The 19536-nt window shown below is 37.4% G+C and overlaps 1 protein-coding gene across 9 annotated transcripts in view; it reads right to left on the bottom strand.

Moving 5' to 3' along the window:
• Window positions 1-19536, bottom strand: part of FRMPD1 (FERM and PDZ domain containing 1) — a 150991-nt gene that overhangs the window by 40345 nt on the left and 91110 nt on the right. For all 9 annotated transcript variants that reach the window (XM_072841972.1, XM_072841974.1, XM_072841973.1 and 6 more), the window contains one exon: window positions 7712-7816. In XM_072841972.1, coding sequence (XP_072698073.1) covers window positions 7712-7812 — 101 coding nt within the window. In that variant the 5' untranslated portion in view covers window positions 7813-7816. The remainder of the gene's footprint in view (window positions 1-7711; window positions 7817-19536) is intronic.

The raw sequence follows: 19536 nt of genomic DNA, 5'->3' as shown, positions 1-19536 counted from the left end.
CAGGTCTCCATTACCTGTCCTGCAGACAGCTTTCTCCAATAGTCTCTAAACTGGTCTCTTCATTTTTCACTTCTGTTTCTCCTGAATGCTTCTCCATCCAATACCCATATTGATTTTATAAATGCAACCTTGCTCAGATGTCTTCCTTGACGAAATGACCTCATCCAAAACCCCTTATATGGCTTAATACAGCTCCTGCCCACCACCCTAGCCTTGACCAACAAGCCATTCATTCTCCGATATTCTTGTTCCAGTCAAAGGAGTCTCCTTTGAGTTCCTCAAATACACTGGCCTTTGCACAAGCTCTTCCCTTTACCTAGAATCCTCCCCCAGCCCCATAACCCCTGATAGCACACACTCTCCAGAAATTTACCCAACATGCCCAACCCCTACTCTATCCTCTGGTTTGGGCAGAAATATCTCCTGTTGAACACACCCACAGAACATGTACATCTCTTTTAAAAATATAAATAATATTTGCAATGACCAATGTGAAGTCTCTTGTCCTCTCTAGACTATATAATTTGTGAGGCAAAAACCATGTCTTTTTTGTCCCATGTGCTAAATTCAAAGCTAGGCATAGAGTAAGGGTTATTAATGTATGGAGAATAAAAGAAAAAAAACAAACCATACTGCACAGTTAAAATAGAATCCATTTTGATGTTTTTCAAATGTGTAGTCTTTAGTTATCTGACTTTTCCCTTTGGAAGGGTACATTCCTCAACAATAGTAGACAAACAAGGCTCCACTGTGTTGACTTATCTCTGCACAGTGTCAGTGGCTTTGGCCCAAAGTCTGCATTTGACATTTTCCCCAAAGGCCATGTTTCAGCTTTTGTTTGGAAAGGGATTGTTTGAGAACATGACCAAACTGTGGCTTCTCATCACAAAGAGTGTTTAATATTTGACAGGGAGCTGAAGGAAATGCTCTCTGCTGCAAAATTTGATTTAAGATGCTCTGAAGCATCTTATAAATATCGAACTGAGCACTGATAATCCAAAAACCTATGTCTGGTTCCTTTGTAACAGCTTCAAACCATAAATCTGAGATCATTCTGATGATTTTACATTGAAACAGAATAAGACCTGAGGGCACACTAGTGGAATTCCTGTCCGATAAATGAATCTAGCCTACAGTAGGACTAGAAAAAAAATTACATTTACCATGAAAGTAGTCTCAAATAGACAAATTCTATATTTCATGGGTTATTAGTTCACACCGAACTGATCAACACTGAAAACGAAAAAATACCACATGGAAATAGATTATGCTTCCGATATTCTGTGGCTTTTTATCTGTTCTCTAATAGATCAGAAAATATATTTTATTCTATCCTGTAACAACAAAGAATTCATTTTTGAGGGCCAGCAGGATGTGGAGAAACTATTTTGAATCAATGTTTAAACACTGTATTAGATGTTCAGCTTGAGTGATTTTAAAAGCTAAAGTCTGGTATAAGCTGAATTTTTAATCTAAAGTTTATTTAAAGAAAGCAGAAATAGAGGGAGCAGTCCATACCAGAAAGAAATGTAGCATGTAGTCATAATCATAGGACTATGCTTATGACAGTTTCTAGGGACTATGCAACGAAGAGACTGTGAATATTGTGTCATAGGGTGAAGGCCTACAGTTGAGAGAAGCAATTATTCTATTATTACTTTAAAAAGGAGATTCAGAAGATGACGGCAATTCTGAAAATGCAGTGCAAGAGCCTTCCAGCCTGTTCTCAGATCTTCCCACTTTTGCTCATAGGTCAAGAAGCAAAAATTGATACCTGAAGTGGTCTTTCTACATCATAGGAATATCAAAAAGGCCAAATAAGGCCATCCCTATAATTAGTAAATAGTCTTTTTATGGTTGTAGTGAAAAAGTACATTTGGAAAACATGTAAAACAAACAGGGAGGGCTTCTGACATTGAGATGCCACAATACACATGCAGTGCACACAGGTAGGTGTGTGCACATGTGCTTGTGTATGTGCGTGGATGTGTGCACATGTCTGCAACGTGTGCATGTGTGTTCATTAATATTAAGATTCAAGGTAAGTTGAGAAATCTTTCTTAAGCCTTGAGGATAGAACCAAGCACCAAGCTGCATTAACCTCTTCATGTTTCTTAAATCTTGTCTATAAAACTAATACTTCTAGATGAAGCATAAGAGAATTCAGTAAATCTTATGCTGGGTTGTTTTTTTATTAGGATTTTATTTATTTATTCATGAGACACACAGACAGAGGCAGAGACATAGGCAGAAGGATAAGCATGGTCCCCTCAGGGAGCCTGATGCAGGACTTGATTCTGGGACCCCAGGATCACACCCTGAGCTGAAGGCAGATGCTCAACCACTGAGCAACCCAGGCATCCCTGGGTTGTTTTAATAATATAGTAAAATTATTCTAAAGTTTATATGCAGAAATTGCAAGTAAGGGTAAAAAAATAGAAAATTTATTACAGGGGTGTGAAAACAAGCAGATCAATGCTTCAGAATAGTTAGCCTAGAAAGAGATCCAATTTCCGACTCACAGAAGAATTTCATAATGATAAAAAAAGGAGTCATAAATCATTGAAGAAAGGAAAGATCACTCACAGTCAATGGTGATGGAAATAACTACTTACTGTTTTGGGAAAAATCAAGCCAGTTCTTTATCTCATAGCCTATACTAAAACTCCAAATTAAAGAACTAAATGTAAGATATTTTTAAGCTATTAAATTAAATGGGAAATTAATTAATTATGGGATGAAGATTTTCTAAGCTTAGAAGGAATCAAATAAATCATCAAGAAAATAACATTTAACTACATAAAAGCCAAAACTTTCATAGGAGGGAAAAAATGGTATAATTAAGTGGAAAAGTATACAATTATCTAAATCTTCCTTATGTTATTATTTCTATAGCTATCCAGAGCTATTAAAAAGATGACAATTGGGCAGCCCCGGTGGCCTGGCAATTTGATGCCACCTTCGGCCTGGGGTGTGATCCTGGAAACCGGGGATCGAGTCCCACATTAGGCTCCCTGCATGGAGCCTGCTTCTCCCTCTGCCTGTCTCTCTCTCTCTATGTCTGTCATTAAAAAAAAAAAAAGATGACAATTTAGTTCAATGCAAAATGCTTAAAAAATAGGTAATGATGTAATGTCACTATGTTGCAGCTCTTAAGTAGATTTTATTGATTATTATTTTTTAAAGACTTATTGATTTATTCATGAGAGACAGAGAGAGACAGAGAGAGAGAGGCAGAGACATAGGCAGAGGGAGAAGCAGGCTCCCCAGAGGGAGTCCAGTGAGGGACTCGATCCCAGATTCTGGGATCATGCTCTGAGCCTAAGGCAGACGCTCACCACTGAGCCACTCAGGCATCCCTTTATTGCATTATTTATACAGAAATTCAAAACACGTTACAGTGACCATTTAATGGGTTAGGTATTTGGAAAAGAGCAATGACACTATACATGCTATTTTTATGTTGGAATATGAACATAGGTAGTGACAGTAGTCATCTTCACCACATCTGCATGATTTTGCACTCTTATAAGTTTCATTAGGCTTGTACCTATCCGAGCATGTGCACTTCATTCTGAGCACCACTGTCTGAATTTGACTGATTATAATAATAACCATCCACTGAAACTTAATTGAAATTTAAGAAATCCAAAGCAACTTTGAAAGTTGGCACAGGCATACCTCCAGAGAAAAACACCTGTTTTATGATGCATTACAAAGCTCTAATAGAACCCTAGGTCCTTAAAAGTTATCAATCTGTTCAGCAATATTTGGAAATGTAAATGGCTATTTTGACTAATTTGCTCCTAAACAATTAAATTAGAGTCAGAAATAAAGCTTAAATTTTATGGGGAAAAAATGGCAATTACCAGTAAAGGAAGTAAAAAGAGGCTGAAATGATTGGAAGTCTGGAAAAAAAAAATAACAGGATTGTTAAAAGGTGCATGTAAAATTATATGACTGCAGATGAACTTCTAGGTTTCTTTATTCTGGACTAGAAAAAAACATGTTAATGTACTTCTTTCTTTTCTTGCTCTGGCTGTCAAAACCTCAGATCCCCGTTAGTACTCAAATGTTAAATCCTACATCTAATAGGTTAACAATGTATAGCATTTCAGTTTATTTAAAATTTTCTACATGTTTTAAAACTATAAGCCATCAAAAATTTTCTTTGGAAGAAGGAAGGACCTAAAATTTTGTTTTTAAGATTTTTTTTTATTTGAGAAAGAACACAAGAGAGAGAACATGAGTAGGGGAGAGGGGCCCAGGGAGAAGCAGACTCCCCACTGAGTTCTGATGTGGGGCTCCATCCCAGGACCCTGGGATTATAACCTGAGCTTAAGGCAGAAGCTTAATTCTGAATCACCCAGGCATCCCTAAATGTATTTTAATAAATAATATAATTCCTCATTATGAAAGTCCTTAATCAATAAAAATCTATTGGACATCTATTAGATACCACATACTCTTCCAGGGCTGATGATACTTTGTGAAACAAAACAGTTGTGATCCTTGGTCTCATATGTGGAAGGTAAGTTGAAAGGAGAAAGGCCATATAATAAACAGGAGATGGAGGGTAGACAATAAACAAGTTATCAATGGATCTATTATTATAAGTGTTATGAGGGCTAATTATTCTGAAAGGAACAAAGAGGAGAACCTGCTATGCCAAGGAAGCAGGAAGAACAAAATGAGGTTGGAGAGCTAGGCTGGGGCCAGATCATAAAGGCACTGGTAGGCTGTGGCACAATGGCAGGTGCATGGAAGGTGAGTATGTGGGACACGAGTGGTGTGTATTGAAAAGTCCACACAGCTTCTTGGTAGAGAATAGGCTGGATCAGACAAAGAGTTAAGTGACCATGGCAGTGCCCCCAGAGACAGAGAGGTGGATAGACCTGAGATATGTTTGAAGGTGAATTGATAGCTGCTGATAAGGTGGGTGCAGAGTGTGAGTAAGAGAACAAGTCAGGATGACTTGTTCTTAAGCAGCTGGTGGTGGATGGTACCATTTGCTCCACTCTGGGAAATTGAATTATTTACCCCAAACTTAGCTGCTCAACTCTTGATCACTTTCAAGTCATCTGAGGACCCCAAGAACCCACCCTATATAAAGGTTGTGAGATTAGAAATGAGAAGCAATTTAGACAAGGCTAAATTGATCCTAGAAACACAGAAATGATGTCTTCCATGCATATTTCCAGGAACCTTTCCCTCTTTTGCTCCTCTTTCTCAAGCACTTGGAAAATATGACTGTCCAGACACATGGAAAGATGCTCAACATCATTAACCATCAGGAAAATGCAAATCAAAACCACAGTGAGATCCCACCTCGCTCACACTAGGAGGGCCACAACAGAAAAGAGAGATAAAAACAAGAATCGACAAGGATGTGGAGGCATGGCACCCTTGTACACTGCTGGTGCAAATGTAAAATGGTACAGCCACTTTGGAAAACAGTCTGGCAGTTCCTCGAGAGATTAAATATTGAATTACCATGTGACTCATCTATACTACTCCCAAGTATATACCCAAGAGAAATGAAAACATATGTTCAAACAAAAACTTGTACACACCTGTTCATAGGAGCATTATTCACAATAGCCCCAAAGTGGAAACAACCCAAGTGTATATTAATTGATGAACAGACAAGGAAAATATTTCATAATGGAATATTATTTGGTAATAAAAATGAAACACTGATCCATGCTATAACATGGATGAACCTTGACCACAGAAGGTGAAGTGAAAGAAGCCAGGCACAAAAGACCACATATTATATGATTCTGTTTATGTGAAATAACCAGAATAGGCAAATCTATGAAGATAGAAACTACATGAGTGGTTCCCTGGGGATGGGAGAAGGGCAAATGAGGAGTGACTGCTAATGGGTATGATGTTTCTTTCTGTGGTATTGAAAATGTTCTAAAATTGGATTGTGGTGATTGTTGTACAATCCTGTACATATACTAAATATATACTAAAAATCACTGACTTGTATATGTTTAGTGGATAAACTTCATGATATGTAAGTATATCTCAAATAAGATGTTGGATAAAACAACCTCCTACAGGTCAATGTCATCTTTTATTTACATTCCGTGGCAAAAGCAGGATATTACAGAGTACCAACATCAAATATTTAGGCAAAAGTTAAAGTTACACAGGTCTCTTTTCTGCAGGAATTCATAGAGCTAAAATGCACTGTGCAAAATGAAAGCAGAGGTGGGTAGGAGTGGAATATGGTCCGTGTCACTTCCAAACTTTAGTGGAATAGCATAAGACGGGACTAGGTTTTATAGAAGCCACTTTAGGAAGCAACGCACCTAGCAGTTTCCCCACTCACCATCAAGTACTACTTGACTACATGCAATCAATCTCCTGGAGCTCAATCACCTCTGGGTCATAGAGACGAAGCCAATACTGTCCCTGTGCTCAAAGCTTACTGTCCATGAGGAAAAAAAGAGATGTGCTCAAATAGGTTGAACACACCAGGTGGAGCATGATGCCGACGCTACCAGTCAAATACTATGGGGTCCCATGGGAATGGTCAAGTCTAGCTATGGTTTGGGGAACACTTCCTGGAAGATCGAGTATTTCAGCCAGATCTTGAGCAGCAGGTATGTTCCATATGCATGAAGTTGGGAGGAAGGGATCTGGCACAAGAGCTCTGATCTAAGGGATGAGAGGAGAAGAAGGGGTGCTTGGAGTAGGGAAACAATGAATAGTTCCTTTTAGCTGGAGTATGATGTGAAGGAAGCCCAGCAGTAAGACAGACAGCTGTAAAGGACTAGGTCAATCATGGAAAGCATTGAATGCCAAACCAAAAATGTTTATCCTCTAAGAACAAGGAACTTATCAACAATTTCTGAACAGGGGATGGAGATGATCTTAAACGAGTCATTCTCTGAGCCTCAGGTATTTCAACTGTAACACAGGGCTAACCCTACAAGCTTTATCTCACTGCTGTGTGTGAGGATCTGAGCACTTGACTGCAGGGCAGCCCGGTCCTGAGCAAGGTTTATCGCTCAGCAGCACAACAGCTGTTTCCAGTTCCTTTGGAAGACTGTGAGTCTCAGAAACACCTGACACATGATATTTCATCTCTGTGGCAGGGCCAGATGGGAAATCTGAGATGGAAAATGAACACTTCGAAACAGAACATATTTTAAGTTCTCCTGTAGCAGTCAAATCAGATCTGTATTTGATTTCATTTTATTTTGTTTAGAATGAAATAGGGACTGCAAGGAAGGAACAGCTGCTGGAAACAAAGATGGGGAAAGAGTATAAATAGTAGACTGCCTGACCCTTGCATCAAGTACTAAGACAAGAGGTGTGTCTGTGAGACACAGCTTGAGTGAGTGTTTACAAGTGTATGAGTGAGTGTATATTCCAGAAAGCAGATGCACACATGAGTATGTATGAGTGTGTCTGTTTGTATAAGTTCATTTGTGTGCGAGTGTTTGTCTCTGGGAATGTGTGTATGAGTTTGGTGTGAGCGTACATTGTGGGTGTGTGTGGAGAGACAAAGAGGGAAGAGTTGGATGGGGGATAGACAGGCACTCCAGCAAAATTGCCAATCTCTTTATGCCTTCCTCACCGTATGGTGTAAGTACAAAGCAAACTGGAGATAGCAATCCCTGGTGTTGCAAAATCTCCTCCCACAGGGACACCAAATCTTTGACAGAAATCTCTGCTAGCCCAGGAGCCTTACCGGGCTGAGCTGTCCCGCGAACGTCGTAGCCATCTTGCCACCATTTGTTCTATTCTGTGTGCTTTCCGTGTCTGGAATAAACTGGTCTCCACCTCTTCCATTTACCTAAAAAGAAGAAGAGCTTTCTTAAGAAGCTAACCAAATATTTGGAAGAGGATTCTGACAAATCATTGTGATGTTTCCTGTATTTGCCCATTTAATGACATGCTGATCAAATAACTGGGGTTCTCTTTCTTTGAAATTAACATAAACAAGTCCTCAATGTTCCTGGAGTGAACAAGTTTATAGCAGCCCTCTGCTTAAGGAGTCCATGGTCTTGTGGGAAACACATTCACTTTTCACGTCTTAAAGAGTTAAAGATAAGGACTAGGGAATAAAATAGAGACGGTTTCTCAAACTGTGACTATGGCCTATCATAAGAAACACACCTTGCCACATGACACTGCCTGCTGCCCCCAACTACGCATGCATCCCTAGACAGCACAGCTTAGTTTTGCCTGCATTGGGAGTTGCATGTACATGGAAGCATTCTAATCACACTGTGCCTATTCTGCTGATTGTTGCTTCTTTTGCTGAATATTTTGAATTTTTGAATAGGATAATTTATTTGTAGAATTCAAACCCTAAACTGTACAAAGAAGATATACATTATTATGTTGTGCACTTAAAAACTTATTAAGAAGGCAGATTTCATGTTAAGTGTGTTCTTGCCAAAATAATTTTATTTATTTATTTAGAGATCTTATTTATTTGAGAGAAAGAGGGAGAGCACAGAGGGAGAGGGAGAACCAGATTCCCTGCTGAGTAGGGAGCCTGATGTGGGACTCAATCCCAGGACTTTGAAATCATTACCTGAGCTGAATCAGGAAAATGTTTAACCTACTGAGCCACCCACGCTTCCCAAAATAATTTTAAAAGGACAGTCAAAAGTCTCCCTTCTGTGCTGTTCCCATACAGCTAATTCCCACACTCATTCATAATCACTGCTCTCTTTTTTCTTTACAAAGTTTATATAAACAAATATAAACAAAGATTTCATTTGTCCTCCTCTTAATAACACAGAGGATAGTATATCATACACCTTGTTCTGCACTGTGCTTTCTTCTTTTTCTAAAAAAATTTATTTATTTATTCATTCAGAGAGAGAGAGAGAGACAGGCAGAGACACAGGCAGAGGGAGAAGCGGGCTCCATGCAGGGAGCCCGACATGGGACTCGACCCCGGGTCTCCAGGATCACGCTCCGGGCTGCAGGCAGCGCTAAACCGCTGCACCACCGGGGCTGCCCCAGTGTGCTTTCTTCTTAAAATATATATCCTTGGTATCTTTCCACATTGATACATAAAATGCTTCTTCATTCTTTTTGACAACCCCTAAGTATTATACTGTATGAATGTACTGTAATTTAAAAAGTAGTCCTCTCTTGATAGGCATTTGGATTACTGCCAATCATTTACTATTATAAATAATGATGTAATGGATTATGTTGCACATATATCATTTCTGCATGTATGTGATTATGTATCTGGATAAGTTCCCAAATTGAATCGCTAGGTCAAAAGTTATATGCATTTGTGCTTTGATAGGTATTGTCAAGTTACCAAGAAAACGACACACGTGCTTGAGATTAAAGTTTTATAAAACAGTATATATTTTTCTATTCTAATTTATTTCACTTTTTAAAATACTGGTTTCAATTCACCAAATTAATTTCACAACTCAGTAAATATCCACACAAAGTAAGATTTGACATTAGGGGAAATAAAGATATGACATTGGGAAATAACTATGGATACAGAGAAAATAAAAATGAATTATAAGAGATTATATTGCTTAACACTACACAAATACATTTTAAAACCTTGATGACACAGTGGTTTGTAAAGAAAAGATAAATGATATGAGATAACCCTTTAAGACACAGAATCTAAAAATACAATTACCATAGAAGAGAAAGTTGATAAAGAGCCACCCCTACAAAAAAGTTTTAGGCATGGACAGATTCAAAGGTGAATCCTTACAAATCTATAAGATGTGCCTCACTCTGATAATTTTTTTATTTTAAATATAATCTTTTTATTTTGGAATAATTTTAGATGTATAAAACAGTTGCAGAGAAAATACAGGGAGTTCCCACATATCCTTCATTCAGCTTTCCCTAACATTAACATCTTACATAGTCGTTGTATCTTTATCAAAATTAACACTAGTCCAATATTAGCTAAACTCTAGACTTTATTCAGATTTCACCAGTTTTTCCATTAATGTTCCTTTTCTGTTCCAGGGTCCAATCCTGGATACCACATTACTTTTAACCAGCTTAGTTTATTTTTCCCCAAATGCTATTTTCACTATTCTAGAGCATAAACATGGAAAGTTCCCAAAATCTTTTTGAATAGCCAGTAGAACATTGATACTAATTCTGATAAAAACAGTACAATAAAATAAAAATACAATCTCTCTTGTGAATATCAAAGTAAATAAACAAAATGTTGCAAATAGAATCTATCAGCAATTAACAGAGTAATAGTGGGATCTGCCCAGGAGTGCACTAGCCAGGGCATAAAAAAATGAAAGCAGGACACCCAACCTGACCTTGAAAGTGGGAGATTTACACTTTTCAGTTAAATGGCAGCCAAATACAAATTAATGGGCAAAAAACAAGCTACAAGCAAAAATAAATTCCATTTACATTCAAGGATGTGTCAGTCTGGCTTTCTTCTACAGTAGGGACATCAGACCTGAATGCTGTCTTCAGTTCTAGACAGTTCACTGTTTTAAAATTATAAATTTAATGCCTGATCATGCATTGAAATCTATTATTCAGTGAAACCCACACAACATACAAAGTTCCTTACAGATGAATATAAGATTTCTAATTAAACACAGTGAATTCAAACTATGTCTTAATTTTTCCTTTCCCAAACCTTATAAATTCCAGCAAAGGAATATAAAGGGGATTAAACCCATTGAATAAGGAAAAACAAAACAAGAGAGAAGATGATAGATGAGAGATGTAGACAATTTTGGGAAGATAGAAACTATTCAGAGAAGAGGAAACAGAAACCTATGTGCTTTTACAGAGGGGTTCTGATGAAAAATGAGCTGATTCTCCCCCAAGATGGCCCAAGAACTAGAGGCAACAGGTATGGGAGAAAGCAGAGATGAAGCATAGGGCTGGAAATATGAAAATGGATTTCTATAAGCAGCAATTTTGTTCAAAGTCCCCAGCCCATGCCACTTGCCAACCTAGACAACCATCCCTTCTCCACCATACTAGAGACAAGAGGCTTATTATCTGGAGAAATCAAACCAGAGAGGCTCCAGAATTAGGGAGACCAGGCACAATAGAGACTCCAGGATTGAAAATAGAAGGATTAAGTAAAACTCTTCTTACTGAATGACAAGATTTTTGGTCTTTTCCTTTGCCCAGTTTCCAAAATACTGGCAGCTAAGACCATAAATACCAAGCAAAAGACTAGATAATTCTTTTCTGGAGAATTAAAAAGAACCATAGGAAAGACGTTCAGATATTGACACTTCTGGCAACTTGCTGCCTGATCATGCATTGAAATCTATTATGCAGTGAAACCCACACAACATACAAAGTTTCTTACATATGAATTATATTGGAGAAAAGCCATTATTATGAAAAACATATCACACAGAAGAACTCAGAAGAAACAGACAATGCAGGAAACAGAATGAAAATATTATAGATCCTTAAAAAGATATTACATCCATGAAACAAGAAGAAGATTTTCTTTGAAAAAGGGAGAAAAGAATGAGAACCCTTGAACATTAAATATAAGATAGCTAGAATTTAAAAGTTTAATTAAAAAGTTAAGAGTGTCAGTGAAGTCTATGAAATATTGAGGAAAGAGTAGCCAAAAGCCAAAGACAGGGAAAACAGAGAAGCATAGAAATGTATATCAATACAGAAGGCCCAATATTCATCTAACTAGGAATCTCAGAAGGAGAGAACAAAATGGAGGTAAGAAAATTATAAAATAATTCAATACAATTTCCCTAAAAACCTAAGTTTCCAGATTAAGAAAGTCTATTATCTGCCCAGCATAATAAATGAAAAAAGACTCACATCAAGAGATAATACTATAAAATTTCACAAGCTAAAGGCAGAGAATATCCTCAAAACTTCCAGAGAAAAAAATAGATTGCATATAAACAACTGAGAATAAAAATGGCATTAGACTTCTTAGTAACAATGGAAGCTTGAAGACATTGAAGTTACGCCTCAAAGAATCACTTCAATATAGAATTCTATACCCAGCTAAACTACCATTCAAATAGTAAAGATGTTTTCAGATGTTCATGTCTCAAAAAATTTACCTTTCATATATCCTTTCTTAGGATGCTCACAGAGGATGTGCTCCAGTAAAACAAGGAAGTAAATAAAGAAAATAATGGGATCCAGGAATTGGGGAAAATACAGACAAGAGGCAAAGGGATTACCCAGGATGACTATGAAGGTATATACTATGGTAACACCTGTACATGAGACCTAGAGAGCAACCTTACAGACTGGTGCATGAAGACCAAGGTCTTAGGAAAAAGAATATAAATATAGATTATCTTAAGTGTTTCTGCAGAAAAATTCACTGAGAGGCTGTTGGAGAGGGTATGAAAAGAATTAGCAATAAGCTCATGGAAAGTTAAGCAAATAAAAACCAGAGAATTATGAAAACAAAAAGTTGTACAATAAAGGAAACCAACTTTTTAAAGATTTATTTTGAGAGAGAGAGAGAGAAAGAAAGAAAGAGAGTACCCATGAGTGGAGAAAGATAATCTTAAGCAGACTCCTCACTAAGCACAGAGTCTGACACAGGGCTTGATCTCATGACCCTGAGATCATGACCTGAACCAAAATCAAGAGTTGGACATGCAACCAACTAAGTCACCCAAGGAAACCAAATTTTAGCTCACCACTTGTCTCAGAAATGAACAATATTTACATTGTCATAATAATGTAAACACTGAAAAATGATTTCTCAAAAATAACTGATATGATTTGGGGAGGATATAGTGAAGGTGTACACTCTAGTGTACTGGTATAAGAGCTAAGTCCTCATCCACTATAATAATGTCTAAAATTAATAAATTAGGAAATAGCAATACAAGCATATTTCCCAGAAATATGGAGGGAAAAATCAGAGGATACAGCTAGAAGTGCTTAAAGAGGTTGCCTCTAAGAAACTAGATGCTAAGGAAAAGTGGGGCAGGGACTGCTGAGTTCTATTAAAAGCCCTTAGTACTATTCTATTTTTAAACTATTTAGCTATTGTTAATTATTTTAGTGAAATTTTAAAAATTGAACATATGCTTATAGTAAAACACACAGAAAAACATAATGAAAATAAAATCACCTACAATCATACCTCCCAGAATTATCAACTATTAATTTTTCATTTTTTGATGCTTACATGCTACATATTTTTATTCAAGATATAATGTTCCCACTTAGTAGTTCATGAATATCATTCCATATTAATATTTAAGCATTTACATCATCATTTAAAATTGCTCTATAGTGTTATTTTCTTTGGCCATATCATAATTTATTCAGTAAATCTATCCTTGGACATTTGTACCATTTGCAATTTTTCAGTATTATAAATGCTTTACAATGAACATCCTTATTCATGGTAAATGACTACTTCCCAGATATTTTCTTGGGAATAATTTCTCAAAGTGAAATTAATGAATTTAAGCATGTGTCACTTTTGAGAATTTGGATGTGTATTGTCAAATTGCTTCCAAGAAGGTAGTGGTTTTCAATCCCTGCCAGACTTTGTGAACACTGAATATTATCATTTAAAAAAATATTTGCTAATAGGATCAAAAGTAGCATTTAATTATTTGTTGGAATATGTATATCTTGAAAAATATAGAAAAAATAAATATACACATAATTCTATCACATTAAAAATTATACATATATATGTGTATTAAATTAAATTTAAATTAAATTAAATTTAGTACACCAACTTTGCACTAAATTTATACCCATACATATTACATATATTAAAATATATAGTCCACAAAAATAAAATAGAATCATTCTATACTCAATAGTCTGCATTTTTTTACCCTGTGAATATGTCATGGACATCTTTCCATATCAGAGCTCATTATGGTTTTCATTTGAAGTTATTTAACTACTAATGACATCTGAACATTTTCCATGAGCTGTGGTCACTTATATTTCTTCTTCTGTTACTTTCCAAATTCTATTTTTTCCTTATTTTTCTACTGGAACATTTGCCTTCTTGTTATTGTAAATCTCTTTCATAATAAGGATTATTTAATGTCACTTCGCCAAGGACACAAAAATCACATCATATTTCTGTGAGACCTACCATGGAGGGTAGGTAATGGTGCTAGAACCTTCTAGCATCCTGACAACACAGAGAGACTGGTCACAAAGGACAGAAGGATAAACACTCATCAAGGCCTACAGGATATTGTTTTCAAATATTAATTGCTTCAGTCAGGCCCTTAATAGGAGTCAGGTGACAATTTCAGGATATGGATATTAATGTTGTCTTATTTCTATTCTAAGCAACAAACTTTCAGCACCTTCCCATAAAGGTCTAGGATGGTAAGAAAACTTAAAACCAAATCATATGAAGACTCATTGAAAAAAAAAATCAGAGAATATTTATTTGACTAAGATTTGGAGGTGGCCCGTATGATGCTGGTTCACAAACTACCAAAAGGCCACCATGTGAAAGAGACATAATTCATACGATTCTGAGGTGCAGAGCCAGGATTAATGGGGGGAATGCCATGGAGCAGGAGACTCTAGCTCAGGCTAAGCCTAGATCTTTTTTATCTTTTTTAAAATAAATCTTTTTAAAAAAGATGTATTTATTTATTCATGAGAGACCCAGAGAGAGAAGCAGAGACATAGGCAGAGGGTGAAGCAGAATCTCTGCAGGGAGCCTGATGCAGGTCTCGATTCCAAGATCCCAGGATCACAACCTGAGCCAAAGGCAGACACTCAACTGCTGAGACACCCAGGTGCCCCAATCCTAGATCTTTCTAATGTTTCTAGTGATCTGAGGATGGAATGAGTTTGCTCCAAAATGAGCAAGATCCTAGTCAACGATAGTCAAATAGAGGCTAAATAACTACATGGATATAAGAGGGATACTGCAATGGAATATAGGTACCAGATGATTTCTGTGGCTTCTTCCACCCATGCAGCCTGAGGTCTCTAACTAGATCTAGAAACCAGGCAAAATGATATTTTTTGTGCTCTGTCTTTAAATTAAGATCCACATCACCTAGGCAGCTGGAAATCCTGAAATAGCTACAGCTCTAGTAAATACTAAATCTCTGACCTCTTTGTTGTTTTAGTCTCCAAATGACTACAAAGATGTCAGGGATCTCAGGCATATTTGAAAGGACATATCCAAAAGCTTTTCCATTCCTTTTGAAGGTCACCAAACTACAATGGTTACTTACAAGGAATTGCTACAAAACTACTGCCAAATACAATTTAGTTAACTGACTTATATAAACATATATGGCTTTAATGATAAGAATTAATTTGCTTTATAGATCTGGACTGGGGGTAAGGCACATGCCTTCATCCAGGGATCCCTGAAGACCAAACAAATGACTGCATCAACCAAGCCATTAAAAGTGCTCCCTGATTCAGCAAGGTCTGAGCAGGAGAGTTTAAAGTCCAGAAAATGACCTACTAATGGTTTTAATATAAGCCTCTGGATTGCTGGGCTAATGGAAGAAAATAAGAGTCCAGATAATCTCTCAAACATTTGAATCTTTTCTGCAATCCCACTGCCAAGAAGTCACCTGACCTTTAATTGTTCTGTCATGTTGGACCCCTCTTATGGCTAGAAAGTTTCTTCACATAAAGCTAAATTCTACCTCTCTGCAGCTTCAGTCCTCAGGAGTAGTGCTACCCTCTGACCACTTCTCCCCACCCCTTCACCACCATCTATAATAAATCAGCTCCTTATTCTATATATTGGCCTTTCTGGATTTGAACATAGCAATCTTGTTGTCTTCAAGTCTCCTCTGACCCTGAATAAACATCCCCAGTTCCTTCCACAGTTCTTCATATGACAAGACCACTTTGGATCACCCTCCTTTGGGCACACACCAGTTTGGCAAAGTCCTATAAGGGGCATGAATCCCCAAACTGAACACACTTCTGGTTGTCTGCGACAAAGTAATATGAAAAAGTAAATTCTCTCAAAATATTTTGCAAATGGAGAAGAGACTAGGGAGACAGCTATCTTAAAAGCACATTTATAATTAAGGATATAAATCCTTCAAAAGGTATAATAAGAGGTTATAGCAAAGGACTTCAAGCAACTAGAACCGGTTATTGAGAGATGAAAATAATCAACTGAGGCAGCAAAGGATAGAAGAGAAACTCAAGAGCCAAAAACCACTTACACTAAATGCGAATTTAAAAGAAAATTTGCAATTTAAGTGAAGCTATCAGATATAGAATCAGATTGGTGATATTTAACTTAATAGAGGATAGCAGAGGAAAGACGAAAGGCACAAAATTGAAATCCAAGAGTCAAAGGTAAATTTCTTGAGCTGAAAAATACCTGTTTCAAACATAAAGAGCAGAAAAAGCAACTCACTAATAAATGCCTTGAGGAAGGCTCCTTAAACATCAACTAAAGTTCTTAAATTTCAAAGATTGAAGCACCCTTCAAACTTGTTTTAAAAAGGGAAAAGAATATGTCTGCTTGGAAAAGAAAAGATTAGGCTCATATGTTTTGCAGCATGTTGTTTAGGTATAGATTCAAGTTTGCTCTTTTTCTCTCTGGAGAATACAAAAGCTTCACAAGTGGTATTTGAAACCGTGTTCCTGAAAGACATCCCACGGAGTCCTCTTGTGATTTTTTTTAACCTACTAACGAAGGTCTTTTGTCAACTGAAGGTCTTTTGTCAACTTAAGTGTTTTCTTTTCTCTTACACTACTTCTTCTCACCTTTTATTACACTGTCAGCAACGTGAACATAAAGACCATGTCTTTTTTAAAAAATTTTTTAATTTATTTATGATAGCCACAGAGAGAGAGAGAGAGAGAGAGGCAGAGACATAGGCAGAGGGAGAAGCAGGCTCCATGCACCGGGAGCCCGACGTGGGATTTGATCCCAGGTCTCCAGGATCGTGCCCTGGGCCAAAGGCAGGCGCTAAACCGCTGCGCCACCCAGGGATCCCAAGACCATGTCTTATCTCTATTTTCTCCCAGGATCTGTCACCTAGGCTCAACAAATGTTTGTTGGATGAGTGAACAAACAAAATTGAAAATAAAAGCAGAAATAAACTGGAAAATTAGTATAAAATTTCACTTAATAGAGGCAAAGTTAATGTGTGTTAAAAACTGTAAAGACTGACAAAGCCAATAAACCAAGGGTACAAATATTAACAAAATGAGAAATGATCAAAGACAGACAAGCATTAGAGAAAAAAAAATACTAGAGAAGGACAAACATTATATGTTCTCATTCATTTGGGGAATATAAATAATAGTGAAAGGGAAAATAAGGGAAGGGAGAAGAAATGTGTGGGAAATATCAGAAAGGGAGACAGAACATAAAGACTGCTAACTCTGGGAAACGAACTAGGGGTGGTAGAAGGGGAGGAGGGCGGGGGGTGGGAGTGAATGGGTGACGGGCACTGGGTGTTATTCTGTATGTTAGTAAATTGAACACCAATAAAAAAATAAAAAAATAATAAAAAAATAATAAAAACAAAGAAAGAGAGCAGAGGATGCAGGGCCCCTTGAATTAGCACTTTTATTTTTTTTTCCACTCCATTCTGTTGGTTAAGCAAGTTATAAGGCCAGCCCAGGAGTCTAGCCTGACAGTTCTTAAGGCAGTAAAACTTACTTTTAAAAATTTTATGAGGTTTCGGTATGTCTGATAGAGTTCATTCCAAGCTCTGAAGCCCAGACCCACAATTGTCTTTTGAGGCATGACTATTCTCTAGATGTAGCCACTACTATTTGGGGATCAGAATTCTGTGGGATCATGCCCCTCAACTTCCTGAAAACCTTTTGTCAAACTGAGAATGTCTACTTAAACATTGCTTTAATTTCTTTAGAGCTCTAAAGAAAGGGATTTATACCTACTCCTTTAATATGATCTTTGTCCATGGCACATTTTATTTTGAAAATTTTTAAGGAGACTGAAGCTGAAAAAGTTTTTTTTTTTCTAATCTAGCAACTCCTGGTGCAGCTATATTCCCTCTACATTCTGTTTGTAAAATGACCAGTTCTTTCTTTAGCTTATCTCTTTCTTGGAAAACCTTATTATACTTAGCAAGGAGTAACCAGTTGACATTTTTAGCATTCTCCCTGGAAATTAGCTTGCTTAAGTCCCAAAGTTTCTTAGATACATTGTCTAACAACTACTAAGTTACTGCTGACAGTGTTTTTATCAAAAGTTTCATCACTGGGACACCTGGATGGCTCAGCAGTTGGGCATCTGCCTTCAGCCCAGGGCATGATCCTGGGGACCTGGGATCGAGTCCCACGTTGGGCTCCCTGTATGGAGCCTGCTTCTCCCTCTGCTTCTGCCTGTGTCTCTGCCTCTGTCTCTGTCTCTCATGAATAAATAAATAAAATCTTAAAAAAAAAATACTAGAGAGTGCTATCTGTGTCATGCATAAGGAATTTATTTTTTTTTAAAGATTTTATTTATTTATTCATAGAGATGCAGAGAGAGAGAGAGAGAGGCAGAGACACAGGCAGAGGGAGAAGCAGGCTCCATGCAGAGAGCCTGACGTGGGACTCGATCCAGGGTCTCCAGATCACGCCCTGGACTGCAGGCGGCGCTAAACTGCTGCGCTACCGGGGCTGCCCCAGGCATAAGGAATTTAGATAAGCTAAGTAAATATGGGTGGCTTTGGAAGATACATTAAGAATGTTTCTTTCTAGAGTCTTCCTAGTAAGTACTTAATTTTCCTGAGGGGAAGACTCCTGGGTAACAGGGTCAGCCTCACAGAATGGTGCCTTCCAAGATTTCCACATTAACATTTCAGTATGTAAGTGCACTCTTACCTATCAAGGGATTTTCCTAGACTAGTTCCTTGGGCATAGTGGAAGACGTATACTTCCCATATAGGGTCTTAATAGGAGAAGACTCTAAGACCCATGCAGGAAGATAAAAATAGGAAGTTTAACAGTGAAACCCCCTGGTAGCCTCTGGGAACTCAAGAGACTGAGGGGTTGATGTTGGTTTTTCTTGGATGTGCTGAAGATACTATGTATTTTAAAAAATGAAATACAGGAAACATTCATTTACTGAAAAAAACACTTGGTGCAGATGACCAAGAATGAGAGATGAATGAAATGCAGCCCCCTCTTCAGCCCCCATTCAGATGAATGAAATGCAGAAAGGGGTTAGCCCCTTTCTTTTCTGTGACTCGTGGTAGGAGGTGCCTGGTACTGAGAGGTACCTGGCAAAGTGGTCAGCATATGTGGCTCATTTATTCTGTGGCTTCGACAAGGCTGATCAACTTCAGGAAACTGAGGTAGTTCACCACCTTTACCTCCAAAAGCAAAGAACCAGGACTAAAAATGTGAAATAGAGATTCCAAGTAAATCTATACCTGCAGAAAAAATTTAGAAAGTGAATTTTTAAAAAAAGTCTGTTGGGGGGGAAAAAGTGCCCTACATAGATTTTGATGTGTTATTGTGTTTACAAAGAATTATTTCAAATTCTCCCCAAAATTAATAGACAATATTCTTCAACAGAGAAAAATGACAGCATGCTACCAGGTTCTTCTAAAAATGCAAAGATAGCCCTGCATT

The sequence above is a fragment of the Canis lupus genome, chromosome 10, assembly GCF_048164855.1.
Source record: "Canis lupus baileyi chromosome 10, mCanLup2.hap1, whole genome shotgun sequence".
Taxonomy (NCBI): Eukaryota; Metazoa; Chordata; class Mammalia; order Carnivora; family Canidae; genus Canis; species Canis lupus.
Note: the sequence above shows the minus strand (reverse complement) of the source record. Positions and strands in the feature narration are given on the sequence as shown.